At 38.0% G+C, this 22,816-nt stretch overlaps 1 protein-coding gene and 1 non-coding gene across 3 annotated transcripts in view; one reads left to right on the forward strand and one right to left on the reverse strand.

Moving 5' to 3' along the window:
* The window catches only part of LOC114899129 (phosphatidylinositol 3-kinase regulatory subunit gamma), an 84,063-nt gene that overhangs the window by 25,374 nt on the left and 35,873 nt on the right, over positions 1-22,816 (forward strand). The window contains exons 1-2 of one of the 2 annotated variants that reach the window (XM_029229581.1): positions 4,868-4,922; positions 21,051-21,159. In XM_029229581.1, coding sequence (XP_029085414.1) covers positions 4,895-4,922; positions 21,051-21,159 — 137 coding nt within the window. In that variant the 5' untranslated portion in view covers positions 4,868-4,894. Of the gene's footprint in view, positions 1-4,867; positions 4,923-21,050; positions 21,160-22,816 lie in introns of those variants that run through there. The other variant, XM_029229580.1, reaches the window with a different exon arrangement.
* TRNAG-CCC lies at positions 9,530-9,602 on the reverse strand. The gene has a single exon. It is a non-coding gene; the product is annotated as a tRNA-Gly (tRNA).

A 22,816-nucleotide genomic window follows, 5' to 3' on the forward strand; every position in this document is an offset into this window, starting at 1 on the left:
TGCACCGGCAGGCAGACCTCCAACCACTGCGTCACCAGGGAAGCCCCTAAACTGGAATTTTAAAAGTACCTTGGTTTGCCTTCTTTCTCTCTTTTATATTGAGATATAATTCACATGCTGTTATATTCATCCTTTTAAAACATACAATTCAGTGGTTTTTAGTATATTCATAAAGTTGTGCAGCCATCTAATTCCAGAACATTAAAAAATGTTGTAAACCTTGTAGCTGTTAGCAGTCACTCCCCATTCTGCTTACCCCAGCCCATGGCAACAACTAACCTACTCCCATCTCTATGGATTTGCCTGGTTAGGACATTTCATGTAAATGGAATGATACAGTTTATGGCCTTTTGTGTTTGGCTTCTTTCACATAGCAAAATGTTTTCAAGGTTCATCTATTTATAGCATCTATCAGTATTTCTTCTTATGGCTGAATAATATTCCACTTTATGTATATACTACATTTGTTTATCCATTCATCAGTTGATAAATATTTGGGTTGTTTCTACTTTTCAGCTATTATGAAGAATGCTGCTATGAACATTCACGTGCAGAATTTTCAATTTTCAATTCTCATGGGTATATACCTTGGAGTGGAATTGCTGGGTCATATGATACCTTTATATTAAACTTTTTGAGAAACTGCCAAACTGTTTCCCACAGTGGCTGCTGCATGATTTTACATCCTTGCCAGCAGTGTATGAGGGTTCCACTTTTTCTACGTTCTCATCAACACTTGTTATCTGTCATTTTTATTATAGGCATCCTAGCAGATGTGAAGTAGTATCTCATTATGGTTTTGATTTGTATTTCCTTAATGACTAATGAAGTTGAGCATTTTTCATGTGCTTATTGGACATTTGTATACTTTCTTTGCTGAAATGTCTATTCAATATTTTATTCTCTTCAGGGGCTATTGTAAGTAGAATTGTTTTCTTAATTTCATTTTTGATTGTGAATTGCTAGTGTATAGGAATTCAGTTGACTTTTTTTTAAACAAAGGTTTATTAGCTAAATCGTTAATAGTGGGTTTTTTGGGGATATGATTATAGAGGCTTACAAGTTTTTTTTTTTCTTTCTTTTTTGGCCGTACCATGCGGCATGTGGGATCTTAGTTCCCCGATGAGAGATCGAACCTGCTCCTTCTGCAGTGGAAGCACGGAGTCTTAACCACTGGACCACCAGGGAGGTCCCTCAATAGATTTTCTTAAAGAAATAAGTTTATTTATTTATGGCTGCATTAGGTCTTTGTTGCTACACACGGGCTTTCTCTAGTTGCGGCTAGTGGGGGCTACTCTTTATTGCGGTGTGTGGGCTTCTCATTGCGGTGGCTTCTCGTTGCAGAGCGTGGGCTCTAGGCACATGGGCTTCAGTAGTTGTGGCACGCGGGCTCAGTAGTTGTGGCTCGTGGGCTCTAGAACGCAGGCTCAGTAGTTGTGGCACATGGGCTTAGTTGCTCCGCGGCATGTGGGATTTTCCCGGACCAGGGCTCGAACCTGTGTCCCTGCATTGGCAGGCGGATTCCTAACCACTGCGCCACCAGGGAAGTCCCCTCAATTGATTTTTGTATGTTGATCTTGTGTCCTGCAATCTTGCTGAGCTTGTTTGTTAGCTCTAATAGTGTTTTTTTTTGGTGTGTGTATTTCTTGTAATTTTCTGTATGCAAATAGACATAGTTTTACTTCTTCCTTTCCAATCTGGATGCCTTTTATATATTTTATTTCCCTAATTGCTCTGGTGAGAACCTCCAGTAGTATTACATAGAAATGGCAAGATAAAACATCCTTGTATTGTTCCTGATTTAGGGGAAAGCATTCAGTCTTTCACCATTAAGTATCATGTTAGCTGTGCGTTTTTTCATAGATGCCCTTTATCAGGTTGAGGAAAATCCCGTCTACTCCTAGTTTGTTGAGTGTTTTTATCTTGAAAGGGTGTTTGATATTGTCAAATGCTTTTTCTGCATCTACTGTGATGACCAAACCTTTATTCTTATTCTGTTAATATGGTGTATTACATTGATTGATTTTTGTTTGTTGAACCAACCTTGCATTCCTGGAACTAATCTCACTTGGTCATGGTATATAATCCTTTTTATGTGTTGCTGGATTTGGTTTGCTAGTATTTAGTAGAGGATTTTTGATTCTGTGTTCCTAAGGGATATTGTGTCTATAGTTTTCTTCTCTTGTGTTGTCTTTTTCTGGTATTGGTATCAGAGTTATACTGGCATCATACAATGAGTTGGAAGGAGTTCCCTCCTCTGTTTTGCTAATCCCTCTCTCCCCCTAAAGTCTAATCCTAGTTTTCTTCAGTTCCGTTGTTCACTTTAAAAAATATTAATGCTATTTTTTTGGTTCTGGTTGTTCTTTTTATGAACACCTAGAAATATAGTCTTCATAATTGCATTTAGCTTACCAGTTGGGAATATGACTCATGGTACACAGCAAACTTTAAATGAAATCTGCCTAAGATACTGTCTCTTTTGGATAGCCAAATATAAGGACAGGAGGAACTATTTAGACGTAATGAAACATTTTATAGATAAGAAGACGAGAGTTTAAGAGGATTGTTCAAAGTTACATTGCTGGATTATGGCCAAGTCTGGAGATTTTATTTTAGACCAGTAGTTTTCTGTGTGTTTGTGAGCAATACTAAGGAACAGTATTCTATTTATTTGAATGAAATATGTCTAAAACTTATCATATTGTAATCATCGTATTTTCCGGTTGGAGAAGTCTTTGAAAATATAATGAATTCATTGCTATCAGGAAGATGATATTATTATTATTAGAATCTTCAAAACAGTTAACTAACTGAAGAAACTGTTGTTTACCTAAATTATATCATGTGAGTGGACAAAAAAAGGCAGTGTCAAAATAAATTGAGGGACTTCCCTGGTGGTCCAGTGGTAAAGCATCTGCCTTCCAATGCAGGGGACGTGGGTTCGATCCCTGGTCAGGGAACTAAGATCCCACATGCCACGGGGCAACTAAGCCCACACACCACAACTGTTGAGCTCGCGCCACAACTAGAGCCCGCGTGCCGCAAACTACGTAGCCCACGTGCTCTGGAGCCCGCGCTACAACTAGAGGGAGAAAACCCACACGCCACAACTAGAGAGAAGCCCGCACGCCGCAATGAAAGATCCTGCATGCCACAACTAAGACCCAAAGCAGCCTAAAATAAATAAATAAATAAATAAATCTTAAAAAAAAAATTGAAATCAGAAGGAACTCTGTCTCTAGCTTGGGGAAAGGCACAAAGGGAGGGGAAATCACATTACTATTTCAATCTAAGTGTTTTAACCTTGAATTATTAATTAAATGTTACTTCTATCAATTGTTAAAATCATTTTTTTAGTTGTGAGACAGTCTTTTAGAAACATATATTTTCAAAGAAAAAATCAGCAATATAATTTTAAGAAAATAACATATATGTTTCTAAAGATAAGATCATAGCTTCAGTTTTGCTGAGCCAAGAAGCTCAACTAAAAATACCTGCTGGAAATTGCAGTTTTCTGTCTCAATGTCAGTAACATACAAACCAAATTCTGTGTTGTGACTGGCTTATGTACTGTTTTCATTCGGAGATTAGTTTTGCCAGCAACATCTGATTTGGAATTGGGATTTAGCTCACAAAGCAGGTTGGTTATTGGGACATAGGAAAGGGTCAGTGTTACTAATGAGCATACTACAGAGAAATAATTTCAGTGGAGAAAAATAGCATTTGTCCATACGTGAGCAAAATTGTTCTGTAATTCATTGTTGTATGCCAAATAGTCTGTGAAGTCTGGATTTGAATGTGGCAGCTCACTGGTGCTGGGGGCGAAATTTTGTTTTAATCATTATCCTTGAAAAAGAGGTTGGTTAAAGGTGTCAGTTGTTTTTCTTTTAGAAGGATGAAATGTTGTTTTTGTTTCTTTCTCTCCTCATGTTCCCATAATTTTATTTTTAGGTTTTCAAAAAGCTGAAGATTTAATTTAAGTAAAAGTTTTCCTTCCCTCTGAATATAGTTGTTTTTTTCCTCTGGATAGCCTGATCAACCAGTCGTTCTTTTCTAAGCATTTTTCTATATCTAAGATTATATCAACATCCAGAGTAGTTCTAATTCTTTTTAAAAAATTTCTCTAAAATGAAATAGGTTCATGAGTTTAGAACTGTATTTTAATAGAATTATTTCGTTTTATAACTTTTGTGTTTAAAACCTTGTATAATTTTAGATTATTCACAAATATATGTACTGGGAATTTTTCTCTTGTTCCCTGATTCCTTAGCAGTGGTTAGTAACAGCTAGTTTGATGTTTCTAGAAATTCAGAGTACTTTTTTAATAAAATGGTCATTTAAAGTACCATGGATAACACTTTCTATTCAGGTAGTCAGAATTTATCATCTGATGAAATATTTCAGGTTTGTTATGTGTACTTGATAACATCATTTGCCTTTGACTACACTTAACAGGATAATTTCTTTATTTACTTAGTACTTAAACACAGTACCCTCAGTACCATACAGCAAAGGTTTATATGAATGAAACACTTTTCTTAAACAGAATTTTTATGTCAAGGATATTTGTAGAAGATAAGATTTACTATTTAGAGGGTAAATATTAAGAATTTAAAAAAATGTAAGAGGTTGATACAGAAAGATTTTAAGAGAGCATTGCAAATTCCTTTTTTACTTTTAGTTGATTGATCAGAACCAGTATCTAAATATAGCTTAAATGAATTAACTGTAAAGAGTAAACATGAATTAGTAGTTTATTTTTTCTTTTTCTTTATGAAAATAAAAACAATTTCTTTTTTTTTTTTTTTTTTTTTTTGCGGTACACGGGCCTCTCACTGTTGTGGCCTCTCTCCCGTTGCGGAGCACAGGTTCCGGACGCGCAGGCTCAGAGGCCATGGCTTATGGGCCCAGTTGCTTCCACGGTATGTGGGATCTTCCCGGACCGGGGCACGAACCCGTGTCCCCTGCATCGGCAGGCGGACTCTCAACCACTGCGCCACCAGGGAAGCCCTAAACACAATTTCTGATCTACTAGTTTGCCATCTCTAGTTATACTAAACTACCAGTAACAGCTGACTAAGCCAGAGGTGCTAAGGACTTTTTCCGTAGTACAGAGATGACTGCTTTTATGTTTGCCTTTTGGTTCTGCATATGTTACTTAGGTCTGGTTTAGTGATTACTGAAATATCCTGTGAATGCCTAATAAATATTTTTGGTGCCCACTATATCACCTTTGAGGGAGAAAAAACCTTTTTCTCTACCCTCATAGGTTTAGTTACTGGGGATTGCTAATTAAATTGACAAATGCCGGATTAACAAAAGAAAAGGTTTACTCCTCATATATACACAGGAATGTCACAGAAAAGAAGTGAAAACCCAAAGAGGCAGTTAGGCTTGAGAGCTTGTATGCCATATTTTTTAAATTTTCTTTTCTTTTAAATTGGACTATAATTGATATATAACATTATATTAGTTTCAGGTGTACAACATAATGATTTGATATATGTATATATTGTGAAGTGATCACAAGTCTAGTTAACATCTATCATTACATATAGTTACAATTTTTTTTCTCATGATGGGAACTTTTAAGATATATTCTCTTAGCAACTTTCAACTATACAATATAGTATTATTAACTATGGTCACCATGCTGTACATGATATCCCTAGGACTTATTAATTTTATAACTGGAAATTTGTATCTTTTTGCCACCTTTACCTATTTCACCCATCTCTCATCCCTTTCCTCTGGCAATCACCAATCTGTTCTCTCTATGAGTTCTGTTTTTTTCATTCTTTTTCTTTTTTTTTCAGATTCTATGTATAAGTGAGATCATACAGTATTTGTCTTTCTCTGTCTTATTTCACTTAGCATAACGCCCTCAAGGTCCATCCATGTTGTCACAAATGGCAGGATTATCTTCTTTTTATGACTGAATAATATTCCATTGTATATATTTTTTTCTTTTTTTTTTTTTTTGGCCGAGCCACGTGGCTTGCCAGGATATTAGTTTTCTGACCAGGGATTGAACCTGGGCCACAGCAGTGAAAGCCTGAAAGCACCGAGTCCTAACCACTGGACCTCCAGGGACTTCCCTCCATTGTATATATTTTCTTTATCCATTCATCCATCAGTGGACACTTAGGTTGTTTTCCATATGTTGGCTACTGTAAATAATGGTGCAATGAACATGGGGGTGCATATATCTTTTTGAGTTAGTGTTTTCATTTTTTTGGGATAAATACCCAGAAGTGGAGTTGCTGGTTCATACATTAATTCTATTTTTAATTTTTTGAGGAACATTCATACTGTTTTCCATAGTTGCTGTACCAATTTACATTCCCACTGACAATACACAAGGGTTTTCTTTTCTTCACATCCTTGCCAACAGTTGTTATTTCTTGTCCTTTTAAAATTTTTAAATTTTTGACTGCGTTGGGTATTTGTTGCTGCGTGTGGGCTTTCCCTAGTTGTGGCGAGCGGGGTCTACTCCTCGTTGTGTTGTACGGGCTTCTCATTGTGGTGGCTTCTTGTGTGGAGCACGGGCTCTAGGTGTGCAGGCTTCAGTAGCTGTGGCACACGGGCTCAGTAGTTGTGGTGCATGGGCTGTAGAGTGAAGGCTCAGTAGTTGTGATGCACGGGCTTAGTTACTCTGAGACATGTGGTATCTTCCCGGACCAGGGCTCAAACCCATGTCCCCTGAATTGGCAGGCGGATTCTTAACCACTGCACCACCAGGGAAGCCCCTCTTGTCTTTTTTTTTTCTTTCTTTCTTTCCTTTGCGGTACGTGGGCCTCTTACTTTTGTGGCCTCTCCCATTGCGGAGCACAGGCTCCGGACGTGCAGGCTCAGCGGCCATGGCTCACAGGCCCAGCCACTCCGCGGCATGTGGGATCTTCCCGGACCGGGGCATGAACCCGTGTCCCCTGCATCGGCAGGCGGACTCTCGACCACTGCGCCACCAGGGAAGCCTCCCTCTTGTCTTTGATAATAGCCATTGTAACAGATGTGACATGATATCTCGTAGTTTTGATTTGGATTTTCCTGATAATTAGTGATGTTGAGCACCTTTTCATGTAACAGTTGGCCATCGGGATGTCTTTTTGGAAAAATGGATATTCAGATCCTCTGCCCATTTTTTTAAATTAATTTATTTTTGGGCCACATTGGGTCTTCATTGCTGTGCACGGGCTTCTCATTGCAGTGGCTTCTCTTGTCACAGAGCATGGGCCCTAGGTGCGCAGGCTTCAGTAGTTGTAGCACACGGGCTCAGTAGTTGCAGCACGTGGGCCTTAGAGCACGCAGGCTTCAGTAGTTGTGGCGCCCGGGCTTAGTTGCTCCGCAGCATGTGGGATCTTCCCGGACCAGGGCTCGAACCCGTGTCCCCTGCATTGGCAGGCGGATTCTTAACCACTGTCCCACCAGGGAAGTCCCCTCTGCCCATTTTTTATCAGATGTTTTTCTATTGAGTTGCATAAGTTTTAAAATATATTTTATTTATTTTTTATTTTTAAAATTATTTATTTATTTATTTGGCTGTCCTGGGTCTTAGTTGCGGCACACGGGATCTTTGTTGCCGTGTGTGGGATCTTCATTGCAGCATGAGGGATCTTTAGTTGTGGCACACGGGATCTTTAGTTGTGACATGCAGGATCTAGTTCTCTGACCGGGGGTTGAACCTGGGCCCCCTGCATTGGGAGCGTAGAGTCTTAACCACTGGACCACCAGGGAAGTCCCTAATATATTTTAGGTATTACTGTCTCATCATATATATGATTTGCAAATATTTTCTCCCATTCTGTAGGTTGCTTTTTCATTTTGTTGATGGCTTCCTTTGCTGTACAGAAGCTTTTTAGTTTGATGTAGTCCCACTTGTTGATTTTTGCTTTTGTTGCCTTTGGTTTTGGTGTCAAATCCAGGAAACCATCACCAAGACTAATGTCAAGGAGCTTACCTTCTGTTTTCTTCTAGGAATTTTATGGTTTCAGCTGTTATATTTGAGTGTTTAATCCATTTTGAGTTGATTTTTGTGTATGGTGTAAGATGGTGGTCCAGTTTCACTCTTTTGCATGTGGCTGTCCAGTTTTCTCTGCACCATTTATTGAAGAGGCTGCCCTTTCCCTTTTGTATATCCTTGGCTCTTTTGACATAAATTAATTAATCTTGTGTGTGGGTTTATTTCTGGGCTATTTCATTCCATTGACGCATGTGTCTGTTTTTATGCTAAATACCATACTGTTTTGATTGCTTTAGCTTTGTAATATAGTTTGTGTTCAGGAAGTTTGAAGCCTCCTGCTTTGTTATTCCTTCTCAAGATTGCTTTGACTCTTTGGGGTCTTTTGTAGTTCCGTGCCAGTTTTAGGATTGTTTCTTCTATTTCTGTGAAAAATGCCATTGGAATTTGGATAGGGATTGCATTGAATCTGTAGGTTGCTTTGGGTTGTGTGAACATTTTAACAGTTTTCTTCCAATCCATGAGTGTGGAATATCTTTCCATTTAGTTGTGTCTTCTTCAGTTTTTTTCATCAGTGCCTTATAGTTTTCAGTGTAGAGATCTTTTACCTCCTTGGTTAAATTTATTCTTAGGTATTTTATTCTTTTTGATCCAGTTGTAAATGGGATTGTTTTCTTAATTTCTCTTTCTTATGGCTCATTATTAGTATAGAAATGCAATTGGTTTTTATATATTGATTTTGTATCTTACAGCTATACTGAGTTTGTTTATTAGTTCTAACAGTTTTTTTGGTGGAGTCCTTAGGGTTTTCTATATGTAATATATTGTCATCTGCAAATAGAGACAATTTTACTTCTTCCTGTCCAATTTGGATGCCTTTTCTTTTTTTTTTTTCTTTTTTTTCTTTTTGCCTAATTGCCCTGGCTAGGACTTTCAAAACTGTTTTGAATAAAAGTGGTGAATAAAAGTTGTCTTGTTGGGCTTCCCTGGTGGCACAGTGGTTAAGAACCCGCCTGCCAATGCAGGGGACATGGGTTCGAGCCCTGGTCCTGGAAGATCCCACATGCCGCAGAGCAACTAAGCCCACATGCCACAACTACTGAGCCTGCACTCTAGAGCCCGTGAGCCACAACTACTGAGCCTGCATGCCACAACTACTGAAGCCTGTGTGCCTAGAGCCTGTGCCCCACAACAAGAGAAGCCACCACAATGAGGAGACCGCACACCGCAACGAAGAGTAGCCCCTGCTCGCCGCAACTAGAGAAAGCCCGCGCACAGCACAAGACCCAATGCAACCATAAATAAATAAGTCTTGTTCCTTAAAAAAGCTTTCAGCTTTTTATTATTGTATATGATGTTAGCTGTGGGCTTATCATATATGGTCTTTATTGTGTTGAGGTATGTTCCCTTTGTACCCACATTTTTTAAAAAAAACGTATTTATTTATTTGGCTGCCTCAGGTCTTAGTTGTGGCATGTGGGATCTTCGTTGTGGCATGTGGGATCTTTAGTTGTGGCATTCAGGATTTTTAGTTGCGGCATTGAACATTTAGTTGCAGCATGTGGGATCTAGTTCCCTGACCAGGGATCAAACCTGGGGCCCCTGCATTGGGAGTGCAGAGTCTTAGCCACTGGACCATCAGGGAAGTCCCCCCTCTGTACCCACCTTGTTGAGAGTTTTTATCATTAATAGATGTTCAGCTTTTTTTTTTTTTTTTTTGCGGTATGCAGGCCTCTCACTGCTGTGGCCTCTCCTGTTGTGGAGCACAGGCTCCAGATGTGCAGGCTCAGCAACCATGGCTCACAGGCCCAGCCTCTCTGCAGCATGTGGGATCCTCCCGGACCGGGACACGAACCCGTGTCCCCTGCATCGGCAGGCGGACTCTCAACCACTGTGCCACCAGGGAAGCCCAGATGTTCAGTTTTGTCAAATGCTTTTTCTGCATCTATTGAGATGATCATATAACTTTTATCCTTCATTTTGTTCATGTGGTATATCACAACATGGTGCTTTATGGATGTTGAACCATCCTTGCATTCCTGGAATAAATCCCACTTGATCATGATGTATGATCCTGTTAATGTATTGTTGAATTCAGTTGGCTAATATTTTGGTGATGATTTTTGCATCTATGTTCATTGGAGATATTGGCCTTCCTCTTCTATTATTTGTAAGAGTTTGAGAAGGATTGGTATTCATTCTTTTTAAAATGTTTGGTGGAACTCACTAGTGGAGCCATCTGGCCCTGGACTTCTGTTTGTTGGGGTGATTTTTGTTACTGATTCAATCTCCTTGCTAGTAACTGGTCTGTTCATGTTTTCTGTTTCTTCATGATTCAGTCTTAGTAGGTTGTATGTTTCTAGGAATGTTTCCATATCTTCTGGGTTGTCCAGTTTTTTGACATGTAATTATTCATAGTAGTCTCTTATGATCCTTTGTATTTCTGTGGTATCAGTGCTAATGTCTTCCCTTTCATTTCTGATTTTATTTGAGTCCTCTCTCTTTTTTTCTTGGTAAGTCTAGCTAAATATTTGTCTATTTTCAAAATCTTTTTGAAAAACCAGTGAGAGCTTGTATACCATTTTAAGAAAGTGTGATAAATTGTGGAGAAGTGACTAGACAAAGTTAAAAGGATTTGGGATTCTAGGGGTAGTAAATTGTGGGAAGGTAAATATATGGGGAAATTAATGGAAGATAAGGGTCATTTTAGTAAGGTTTGTTTATGCAGACTCCAGTTGGTGCTGTCTCCTGTGATAAAAGTCATTTCTGGTGATTGACTCATTCTCATCTTCCTGGTATGGGAGAGGGAGATGTCTTTGCAAATAGAAATATATGCCCTGCCTTTAGACAGAAAAGGGGAGGGCAGAGAGTTCCTCTTGTGTCTTCTGTTTCTTAATTGCCTTCAGCTCAAAATAATCCTCATGCCAAAGTGGCATACTTTGGGGTGGTATATTCTTTTTTTTTGGCGGTACGCAGGCCTCTCACTGTTGTGGCCTCTCCCGTTGCGGAGCACAGGCTCCAGACGCACAGGCTCAGCGGCCATGGCTCACAGGCCTAGCCGCTCCACGGCATGTGGGATCTTCCTGGACCGGGGCATGAACCTGTGTCCCCTGCATCGGCAGGCGGACTCTCAACCACTGCGCCACCAGGGAAGCCCAATTTTAACCATTTTAAGTGTGTAATTCAGTGGCATTAAGTAAATTCATAATGTTGTGCAACCAGTACCAATATGAATTTTCAGAATTTTTCATCATCGCTAACAGAAACTTAGTACCTATTAGACAATAATTCCTCCGTTCGCCCCACCCCACAGTTCCTGGTAACCTCTATTCTACTTTCTGTCTCTATTAATTTGCCTATTCTGGGTACTTCATATAAGTTGAGATAAATATACAGTATTTATCCTTTTGTCTGGCTTATTTCAATTAGCATTATGCATTCAGGATTTATTCATGTTGTAACCTGTATCAGAATTTCATTCTTTTTTAAGACTGAATAATATTCCTTTATATGTGTATACCACATTTTATTTGTCTGTTCTTCTATTGATGGACACTGGTTTGTTTCTGCCTTTGGCTATTGTGAATAATGCTGCTATGAACACTGGTGTACAAGTATCTGTTTGAGTCATTGCTTTTAATTCTTTTAGTATATACCTACAAGTGGAATTGCTGGATAATCTAGTAATTTTATGTTTAACTTTTTAAGGAACCACCAAATTGTTTTCACAGCATCTGTACCATTTTTACATTCCCAGCACCAATGCACCAGGGTTCCAATTTCTTCAGATGTTTGCCATCATTTGCTATTTTCTGTTATTTTGATAATAGCCATCCTAATGGGTATGAAGTGATAACTCATTGTGGTTTTAATTTGCAATTCTCTAATAACTAATAATAATCTTTTCATGTGCTTATTAGCCTTTCGTATATCTGCTTTGGAGCAATAATATTCGAGTCCTTTGCCCATTTTTTAAATTCAGTTGTTTGTTTTTGGTTGATTTGTTCTTTATGTGTTCTGGTTATTAAACCCTTGTAGATATATGATTTGCAAATACTTCCTCCCATTCTGTGAGTTGTCTTTTTCACTTTTTTGATGGTGTCCTTTGATGCACAAAGGTTAAAAAAATTTTTTTTAACTTTATTTTTGGGCCACACCTTGCAGCATGCGGAATCTAGTTCCCTAACCAGGGATCGAAGCTGTGCCCCCTGCAGTGGGAGCGTGGACTCCTAACCACTGGACTGCCTGGGAGGTCCCTAAAAGTTTTAAATTTTGATGAATTCCAGTTTATTTTTTCCCTTTTGCCTGTGTTTTTGGTGTCAAATCCAAGAAATTATTACCAAATCTAATGTTGTGAAGATTTCCCTATATATTTTCTTCTAAGATATTTATAGTTTTGGCTCTTACATTTAGAACTTTATCCAGTTTGTATTAATTTTTTTTTTTATAACATGAGGTAGGAGTTTAACTGCATTATTTTGCATATGAATATACAGTTTCCCCAGCCCCATATGTTGTAAAGACTTTCCCAAAGATGGTCTTTGGACTCTTGTCCTAAATCAGTTTACCATATACATATGAGGGTTTATTTCTGATTTGTCAGTTCTGTTCCATTAGTCTGTGTGTCTGTCCTTCTGCCAGTATCATCCTGTTTTGATTACTGTAGCTTTATAGTAAGTTTTAAAACTGGTAAGTGTGAATCTTCTAACCTTGTTGTTCTTTTTCAAGATTATTTTGGTTATTCAGGGTCCCTTTTAATTCCATATGAATTTCATAGCTTTTTCTAGTCCTACAAAAAGCCTATGGCAATTTTGATAGGGATTACATTGGATCTATAGATTGCTTTTGTCCATCTGTGAACCTAAGATGTGTTTCCACTTATTTATGGAATTGTTTTCTTAATTTTCTTTCAGATTGTTCGTTGCTGGTTTATAGAAATATAACTGACTTTTATGTGTTGACCTTGGACCACTACAACTTTGCCAAACTTATTTATTAGCTCTAGTAGTTTTTTTTTTAATTAATTTATTTTTGGCTGTGTTGGGTCTTTGTTGCTGTACACGGGCTTTCTCTAGTTGTGGCAAGCGGAGGCTATTCTTCATTGCAGTGTGTGGGTTTCTCATTGCGGTGGCTTCTCGTTGAGGAGTATGGGCTCTAGGTGCATGGGCTTCAGTAGTTGTGGCATGTGGGCTCAGTAGTTGTGGCTCGTGGGCTCTAGAGCACAGGCTCAGTAGTTGTAGTGCATAGGCTTAGCTGCTCTGCAGCATATGGGATCTTCCCAGACCAGGGCTTGAACCCATGTCTCCTGCATTGGCAGGCAGATTCTTAGCCACTGTGCCACCAGGGAAGCCCAGTACATTTAACTTTGATACAATACTTTAATATTCTATTTGTACATTATTTGTAGATTATGACCAAAGAAATAATTTTTTTACAGCATTGTAGCCCCTGAACACTTTCTTTAATTAAAAAAATCAAAGTGAATTTTTGAAAATTTTTTTTAAAAAGTCAGAAAACACAACAAATTAAAATGAAAAATTATTCATAAGCATTTTTGGTGTTTTTTTTAAACATACATAAATAAAGCATGCATATATAGGTAAAGTGCTCTCCTGTGTTGCTCCCAACATTCCTGTTGTATACACTATTAGCAGTTTGTGTATTCTTCCAGATGTTTTTATGCATGTATACACATACACACAAACATATATGTGTATATGTTTGTTCTTATGTCTACATATTAAAAACTGGATTTGAAACATCTTTATGTATGGCTAATATTTTAAAACTTGTAATATAATTTTTCAAAATGGGAAGAGAAGTACTGTTCATTGTCTACTAGATAGAAACAAAAGTGCTAGGTATTTTATGAATACTTATGTAGGAAGGTATTGGGTTGGCCAAAAGTTCTTTTGGGTTTTCCGTAAGACCTTATGGAAAAACCTGAACAAATTTTTTGGCCAGCCCAATATTTGCTCAGGTGCATTTAATTTATCACTCAGCACTGCAGTGCTTACTCAGTGCAAGAATCACTTTGTCAAGGGGTTGAAAGGTAATTAATGTACCCTAATTAGCTTCTCCCTTTATGTGTTCCACTTGACCTACTTAAAATGTATGTGATTTGTAATTTTTCCCTTTATTTATAATATCATAATCTGGAAGTGACATATAGATAAAAATACGCTTATCTCCATGTAATAAGAAGGTTATGTAAGGTAAATTTTTACTTACTTTCGTCCAGTAAATTCTATAATTTACATGGGAGGGAGATCAACTGCTAGAGAAAGCAAAACATTTAGTTTGAAGACTCATGTTAGTTTAGTTGAACTAAATTTGAACATACTCATGATTTTAAGAATGATGAATTATCTTGAAGTTTATCCTTTTGGATTATAAAGTTCATAAGTATAAAGACTGTGTCTGTCTAGTTCATTGCTGTATTCCCAGCTTTTAGAACATAAAAGGTATTCAATAAATACTTGTTTAATTAGATGAGAATGTAGAAATAGACCAGTATTTCATTCATTCTTAATTGTGTTCTTTTAGCAACTTTATGTAGGAACAGCTTTATAATCATTTCATTCTTCTTATATTTCTGCAGATGAGAAAAGCAAGTTTTAAGGAGGCTATGGGAGCCCTCTGTAATACATGTGACGTGGTCATTATCTGTTTGGTGGTGGTGGAGCTATCAGTAAACTGTCATTATCCATAAATAGCAGATTCCCCAAGCTGCTGGTCAACTCAGTTCAGTATAGAGCTCCCCCAGAGAAGGAATATAGACAGCAGCAAGTCTCTGTGGCTCCTTTTGGTGATTAGGTTGTAACCTACCTGCTGATTCAAGGAGGCGAATTGGTTCTTGTTGGGCCCTCCTGGTCATGGCATTCAGTTCAGTAAGGACTAGGTTTGAGAAGCCCAGTGTTTGAACTTGAAGTTTTCCCAGGAGGGGATCAGTTGTTCCTTTTGCTGGGTTTTCATTGCACCTTACTTTACTTTTATTATAGTTATTTACCTCATTCTGCTGAGAATTATGGTTAGGTGTTTCTAAGTGTCATTCCCTCTAGATTTGTTCTTTTGAGTGCCTTGTCTTTGTACCTTTCATAGTGATAGCAAAGTGCTTTTGTATAGCACACGTTTAAACTGTTAATCCTTATACGTAGAAGAATTTTAAATTCTACAAAATTATAGTTCCAACTGTTGCTACTTTTATAAGCCACATCCTTTTCAAAGAAGATAAGTATAAATAAGTAGCCAGTTCGAAAAAAAAAAAGTATGGATTATAGCAAGCTCTCCCCCATCTAGTGATTTCAGAAGCCTGATTTTTTTAAAAAAAACAGCTTTATTGAGATATAATTCATATACCATACAATTTATCCAATTAAAAAGTATATGATTCAGTAGTGTTTAATATATTCACAGAGTTGTGCAGCCATCACCACAAGCAATTTTGGAACATTTTCATTACCCCCCAAAGAAACCTGCATACATAACTGCATACATTAACTGTCATTCCCTTTTCCCCTTCAACTCAACCATTATTCTACTTTGTCTTCTATAGATTTTCATGTTCTGGACAATGGAATCATATAATATGTGGTCTTTCATGACTGTTTTTTCACTTAGTCTAATGTTTTCATGGTTTATCCATGTTACAGCATGTTTTATTCCTTTTTACTGCCTTTTAATTTATAATTAAATATTAAATATATTTAATTATATGTATATGTATTCACACACACACTACATTTTATTTATTCATTTGGGTTGTTTCTACTTTTTGGCTATTATAAATAATACAGCTATGAACATTTATATACAAGTTTTTGTATGGTTGTATGTTTCATTTCTCTTGAAATATACAGCTAGGATTGAAATTGCTGGGTTATATGGTAACTGTATGTTTAACCTTTTGAGGAACTACTAGACTGTTTTTCCAACCAGTTGCATCATTTTACATTTTCATCAGCAGTGTATGAAAGTTCCAATTTCTCTACATCCTCACCAACACTTGTTATTATCTGTCTCTTTGATTATAGTCATCCTAGTGGGTATGAATTGGTATCTCATTGCAGTTTGATTTTCATTTCTGTGATGCCTAATGATATTGAATATCTTTTCATGTGCTTGTGGGCCATTTGTGTATCTTCTTTGGAGAGATATCTATTCAGATCCTTTGCCCATTTTTAATTTTAGTCACTTTTTTTTCTGTTAAGTTGCAAGGTTCTTTATGTGTTCTAGATACAATGTTTTGTCAGATATATCATTTGGCTCTTAACATTTAGGTCTTTGATCCATTTTGAGTTAATTTTTGCATATATGGTGTGAGATAGGGGACCAACTGCATTCTTACATTCACATTGTTCCCCTTTCCCCACAGTATTATCTATAACTTTTTTGTTAATTAAAAAAGAAGTTTTTTTGAAACAATCTAAAACTTAAAGTTGCAAGTATGATACAAAGAACTTGATTTCTTGAACCATTCAGAGTAGGTTGCTGACATGATAGTCCATGATGACCATGTTTGTGTGTATTTCCCACCAATAAGAACATTCTCCAACGTAACCACAATACAACTATCAAAATCAGAAAATTAACATTGATGCATTACTACCATCTCATCCTCAGATCCCATTCAGGTGTTGCCATTGTCCCAGTAATGTCTTTTATAACAAAAGGAGCCAGTCCAGACTCACACATTGTATTTAATTGTCATGATTCTCTAGTCTTCTTCAATCTGGAACAGTCCCTCAGTCTTTCTTGACTTTCATGACCTTAACATTTTTGAAGATTCCAAGCCAGTTTTGTTTTTCTTTTTTTAGAGGGAATCTTTTTTTTTTAAAATAAATTTATTTATTTTATTTATTTTTGGCTGTGTTGGGTCTTCGTTGCTGCGTGTGGGCTTTCTCTAGTTGCGGCTAGCGGGGGCTACTCTTCGTTGAGGTGCGTGGGCTTCTCATTGCGGTGGCTTCTCTTGTTGTGGAGCACAGGCTCTAGGTGTGTGGTGCACAGGCTTAGTTGCTCCGTGGCATGTGGGATCTTCCTGGACCAGGGCTCGAACCATGTCCCCTGCATTGGCAGGCGGATTCTTAACCACTGCACCACCAGGGAAGCACCAAGCCAGTTATTTTGTAGAATGTCTTTCAGTTGTGGTTTGTCTGATGATTTGTCTGTGGTTTGTCTGATTTCCTCATGATTAGATTCAGCTTATGCATATATGGCAGGTATTTGGCAGAAGTGATGTTGTGTCCATGATGCATCCTGTTGGGGGCCCATGATCTCACCATTACTGTTGGTAGTAACCTTGGTTAAGGTATATTTGTCAGGTTTCTCCACTATTATATTAGTCTTTTTCAATACTTTTGTGATTAATAAGCATTTGTGGGAAGGCCTTTGAAATTATGTCTTCCTCATTAATCTTTCAATTTTTTCATTTATTTATTTATATCTGTGTGGACACATAGATTCCTATTTTGTTTAATGGCTTATATTCCCTTACTATTGTTATTTGTATTGATGCTCCAGTTATCCCAGATTTGGTAGTGGGAGCCCCTTCAAGCTGGCTTCTTTGTTCTTTTGTCATGGCCCCTCATTCTTTGAGTACTTGGTTACTTTTTAGCACAACATAATGTTCCAGGTACATTTGGTACTTGCTCTGCCCAACCTCAGCCATTTCTCCAAAGAGCCCTGGTTCCTTTTAGTAGAGAATGGCATTAGAAACCAAGATCTGGGTGCTAGGTGTGCATATTAGGATTTTGCTGATCCCAGGACCTCTCAGGGGACAGAGCTAGGGAATAGTTGTATTTTCTATAAGTACAGACATTTATATCTATCTATCTGTCTATCTGTTGAATTCCATGAGTTCACATCAATAGCTGCAATTGTAGTCCAAACCAGGGGTTTCATTCTATTTTTCTACCTTTCCATATCTGTAACTTCCTTTTTAGACTGTGAGAACCCCAGCTCCTATTATCTATAATAGTTCTACTTATTTGATCCATTTCTCTGTATTACCCAGTCTTTCATAGTTATTGCTACATTCTGTCTACCCACTCCCATCCCCTGCCCAATTAGAAATTCTTTGCATCCTAATCTGGCTTTGCCCCACTGTGTTGGGATGCCCACCTCCTAGGACTGTGTCCTTGTTAGCTTGGTCTCCAACACTCTGTGCCACCCGGCACCCAGGCCACTGCCCTTCTTCTTCACTCACCTTCAACACCCCACGCCAAGTTGCCCTCTTGAGGATTCCCTCCTCACCCTGCTGGAGCTCTGAGATCCTTGTTGTGCAGCTGCCCTCAAACATGGACATAGTCCTCCCTCACCTGCTTTGGGCTCTGACACCAGCTCTTGGCCATCATGATCAGCTCTCCCTTAATGGCTTTTGGACTGAATTGTTTGTGAAGGGGCTTCATGTTGTCTTTTGAGAGAGAAGTTTTTTGGACATCTGTTTAGAATTAAAAGTTTATTTTTTTTCTAATTTAGAACTATTTTATTTGAAGAGATTTTCTTCGGTAGTTCTAAACACGAAACGAATGCTGTTTGACTGCTTCAGAGGCATCATTGTATTTAAATGCATCATGTGATATATTTACATTTTAAGCCACGCTTGAAATTGAAGACTCAATACAAGCTTTTTAAAAAATTATTTATTTATTTATTTATTTATTTTTGGCTACATTGGGTCTTCGTTCCTGCGCGTGGGCTTTCTCTAGTTGCAGCGAGCAGGGGCTACTCTTCATTGCAGTGCGCGGGTTTCTCATTGTGGTGGCTTCTCTTGTTGCGGAGCACAGGCTCTAGGTGTGCAGGCTTCAGTAGTTGTGGTGCATGGGCTTAGTTGCTCCACGGCATGTGGGATCTTCCCGGACCAGGGCTCAAACCCGTGTCCCCTGCATTGGCAGGCGGATTCTTAACCACTGCGCCACCAGGGAAGTCCCAATACAACCTTTTTATTATTTTTAAAATTACTTAATTTATTATGTGTGTGTGTACAAATACACATTTTTTTAGCCTTTATTTTTTTTGAATTTAATTTAATTTATTTTTTTATATAGCAGGTTCTTATTAGTTATCCATTTTATACATATTAGTGTGTATATGTCAATCCTGATCTCCCAATTCACCACACCACCACCACCCCGCCACTTTCCCCCCTTGGTGTCCATACGTTTGTTCTCTACATCTGTGTCTCTATTTCTGCCCTGCAAACCGGTTCATCTGTACCATTTTTCTAGGTTCCACGTATATGCGTTAATATACGATATTTGTTTTTCTCTTTCTGACTCACTTCACTCTGTATGGCAGTCTCTAGATCCCTCCATGTCTCTACAAATGACCCAATTTCGTTCCTTTTTATGGCCAGTACAACCTTTTTAACAAAGGAAGTATTAGTTATAACAAAACATAACTATTCATTCTACAGATTATCATTTTTCCTAATATGACCACTAAATATAGAGCCCCTATTAAGGTTTTTTTTTTTAGAAAAAATGACACAGTAATGCAAATTACATTTCCCTTCTCTTTACTAGTAATAAACTATGACATCCATTTGACAAAGCACTTCCCAACCCTACCAAAGTCATTTCTGCAACCTTTGCAACTCAAAATTGACCACCTTTTACACTTAATCTGTCTCCTGTAAGGAATGGATGTAAATGGTTATGTCAAGTGCAGAAGTCAGCCTGTGTCAGTTGGTGTGTATTTTATATTGTGTTCTTAAGTTAACACCAGAAAATGAAAAATAAGTACTCTTATGTGAATGAAACATACCCTTTGATAGTTATCACAAAGGCAGAATCAACTGATTTTTAGTCAGGACTAGTGTCTCAATGTCCATTTCTTTATTAATGCTTTTTATGGAAATGTGTTAAAGGCATAGGTATAAACGCACATGTGAACAGCTTACTTCTCTCCCAATAACCACTTGCCTGGCCTTGCTCCTCCTTTTCATTGGATCAAGCTACTGAGCCCTCAGCTACAGAGGCTGTGGTGCCTAGTCAGTATTTTTAAATAAAGCAGATCTCATATCATCCTTTTCTGAAAAATGAAGTACAGAGAAGACTATGGAAAGTAGTGAGAAGGAGCATACTGTGAAAAACAAAAAACCAAAACCATAGGATGTGATGTTCAAATTTAGAGAAGAGCTGGTTCATGATAACTGTCAATAAATCATAAAGTAGGGGGCAGATTGGGCCAGGACTGGAGAGGCTGGAAGGCCAGGGAGCCTCAGTGTGCCTGACAAAAGTGAGCATGCTCCAGATGGACAGTCTAATTACGACCATCATGGCAAACATTTTCACAAAGCTGTAAACTCTTCAAGGCCAGGGACGGTGGCTTACTCAAGTCTGTATCCCCACTTCTTAGTACTTTCTTGCACATGATAGACATTTAATACGTATTTCTGGGAACCAGGGAGCTGAGCTGAATCAGCTCACTGCTTTCGAAGCCATTTTGTGTGGTGTCTATTCATGCAATTCATTCACTCCTCTGCCTAAGGCAGGGATGACAAACAGACTTTATCTCACTCTGATGGACTGGTAATGGATGCCTGGAAGCATGAATGCCACAGATTTTGAGGGGACTTCCTTGGCAGTCCAGTGGTTAAGACTCCACGCTTCCACTGCAGGCGCACGGTTTCAATCACTGGTTGGGTAAACTAAGATCCCCGCAGGCCGCGCGGTGGGGCAAAAAAAAAACTGCATAAAGAAAAAATGATGTGGATTTTGAGACCAATTCCTGGCATGGAGGAAAGGAGTGCCGCTCATTCACAATGCCACCTTGAAAGAATGGTGGCACAGACATTCTCTTTTCCCCACCCCTGGTCTAGGAGAAGGGAATCCAACGAAAAGCTAGTACTTTATAAGAAGGAAGTAAACGCAAATAGCTCGAATATTTCATTTTTTCAGGCAATTATTGGTAGAGTTCTAAAAGGACTCTTTTTTGGCTAATGTTTAACATTTAACATAAAATAACTCTTAATTTGATTTATAATTATTTGAATCTTAATGTACATTGGTTAATGAGCTGTGTTTGACTGAGGAAATTAGAAAACAAATAATAATTTACATCTACAAAATAATAATATTCATTTCTCTTCTAGCTCTTCCACCAAAGCCACCTAAGCCAATGACTTCAGCCATTACAAATGGAATGAAGGACGGTTCTGTTTCTCTTCAGGATGCAGAATGGTACTGGGGGGATATTTCAAGGTAACTAGAAGGGTACTATAATTGAATGAAGTTTAAAAAAATAATTTTGAGATTATGAGTTAAAATAAAACATTTTTAATGCCCCACAAGTTGTCATTTAAAGATTACCATTTAAAAAATTGTTTAGGAGAACCTTTCAAATTTTCTAAACGCTTTTCTTCCCACAAAAAAAGTGACAAGAAAATCTTTCAATTATGGCTGTGATTATTACTTTTAATACTGTATTGAGTATAGACTTCTGAATAAATGAAACCTATACATTTAGGATAGGTGCATGTGTTTTAGGATAAAAGATATTTATCTGTACTTAATTTTCCTTACTTTTCTGTTTCTAAGGCAATGGTTCCACAATCTTTGCATGCACAAGAATCATGGGGTAGGGTCCAGGAATCTGCATTTATAACCTCCCCAGGTGATTTTTATGCACCCTTCACACACCTCCTTTTGAGAAACAGGACTCTAGTATAGATTTGCTTTTTGGGTAAAATGTGGTTTTGGGAAGCTTTGAACTTACAGAAGGAAAAAATATATATGTATATATATTTTAAAATTTGAACATTGTATTTTCTTGTTTTTAAAAAGTCCTATCCATTTCTGCCAAGTCAGATTCCAGGTTGCTTCTATATTGCTCAATATGCTTGTCCTTCTCTTTCTCTTGTCTGTTCTCTCCCATTACAAAGTAGCACTCATTTCTTTTTTTTTCCTTATCATTTTAACCGTCTTTAAATATACAGTTCAGTGGCATAAAGTACATTCACATTATTGTTCAACCATCACCACCATCCATCTCTGGAACTCTCATCTTCCCAAAGTGAAGCTCTGTACCAATTAAACACTAACTCCCCTTTCCTCCTGTTCTCCCCAGCCCCTGGCAAGCACCATCCTGCCTTCTCTTTCTATGAATTTGACTATTCTAGGTACCTCATATAAGTGGAACCATATAACATTTGTCCTTTTGTGTTTGGCTTATTTCACTTAGCATAATGTCTTCAAGGTTCATCCATGTTGCAGCGTGTGTCAGAATTTCCTTTTTAAGGCTGAATACTATTCCATTATATGTACATACCACATTTTTATTTATTCATTCATCTGGACATTTGGGTTTGGTGAATATTCGGATTGTTTACAGCTTTGGGCTATTGTGAATAATGTTGCTGTGAACATTGGTGTATCAATGTTTGTTCAAGTTTCTGCTTTCAGTTCTTTGGGTGTATACCCAGAAGTGGAATTTCTGGGTCATATGGTAATTCCTTATTTAATTTTTTTTTTTTTTTTTGTTGTTGTTGTTGTACGCGGGCCTCTCACTGTTGTGGCCTCTCGCGCTGCGGAGCACAGGCTCCGGACGCACAGGCTCAGCGGCCATGGCTCACGGGCTCAGCCGCTCCGCGGCATGTGGGATCTTCCCGGACTGGGGCACGAACCCATGTCCCCTGCATCGGCAGGCAGACTCTCAACCACTGTGCCACCAGGGAAGCCCCTCCTTATTTAATTTTTTAAGGAAGACTTAATATATTTCATATTCAAATTGATCAGAAAATTTAAATTTTAGCAGTGTACAATAAAAGGATCTGTTATATTTAAATACTACTTAATTTATATTTTAAGACCATGTGGTTCTATAATTCAAGTTTCTTTTATGCTCTGCCATTTTCTTTGA

Source organism: Monodon monoceros, unplaced genomic scaffold, assembly GCF_005190385.1.
Source record: "Monodon monoceros isolate NGI ecotype Baffin Bay Population unplaced genomic scaffold, NGI_Narwhal_1 Super_Scaffold_18, whole genome shotgun sequence".
NCBI classification, from domain to species: domain Eukaryota; kingdom Metazoa; phylum Chordata; class Mammalia; order Artiodactyla; family Monodontidae; genus Monodon; species Monodon monoceros.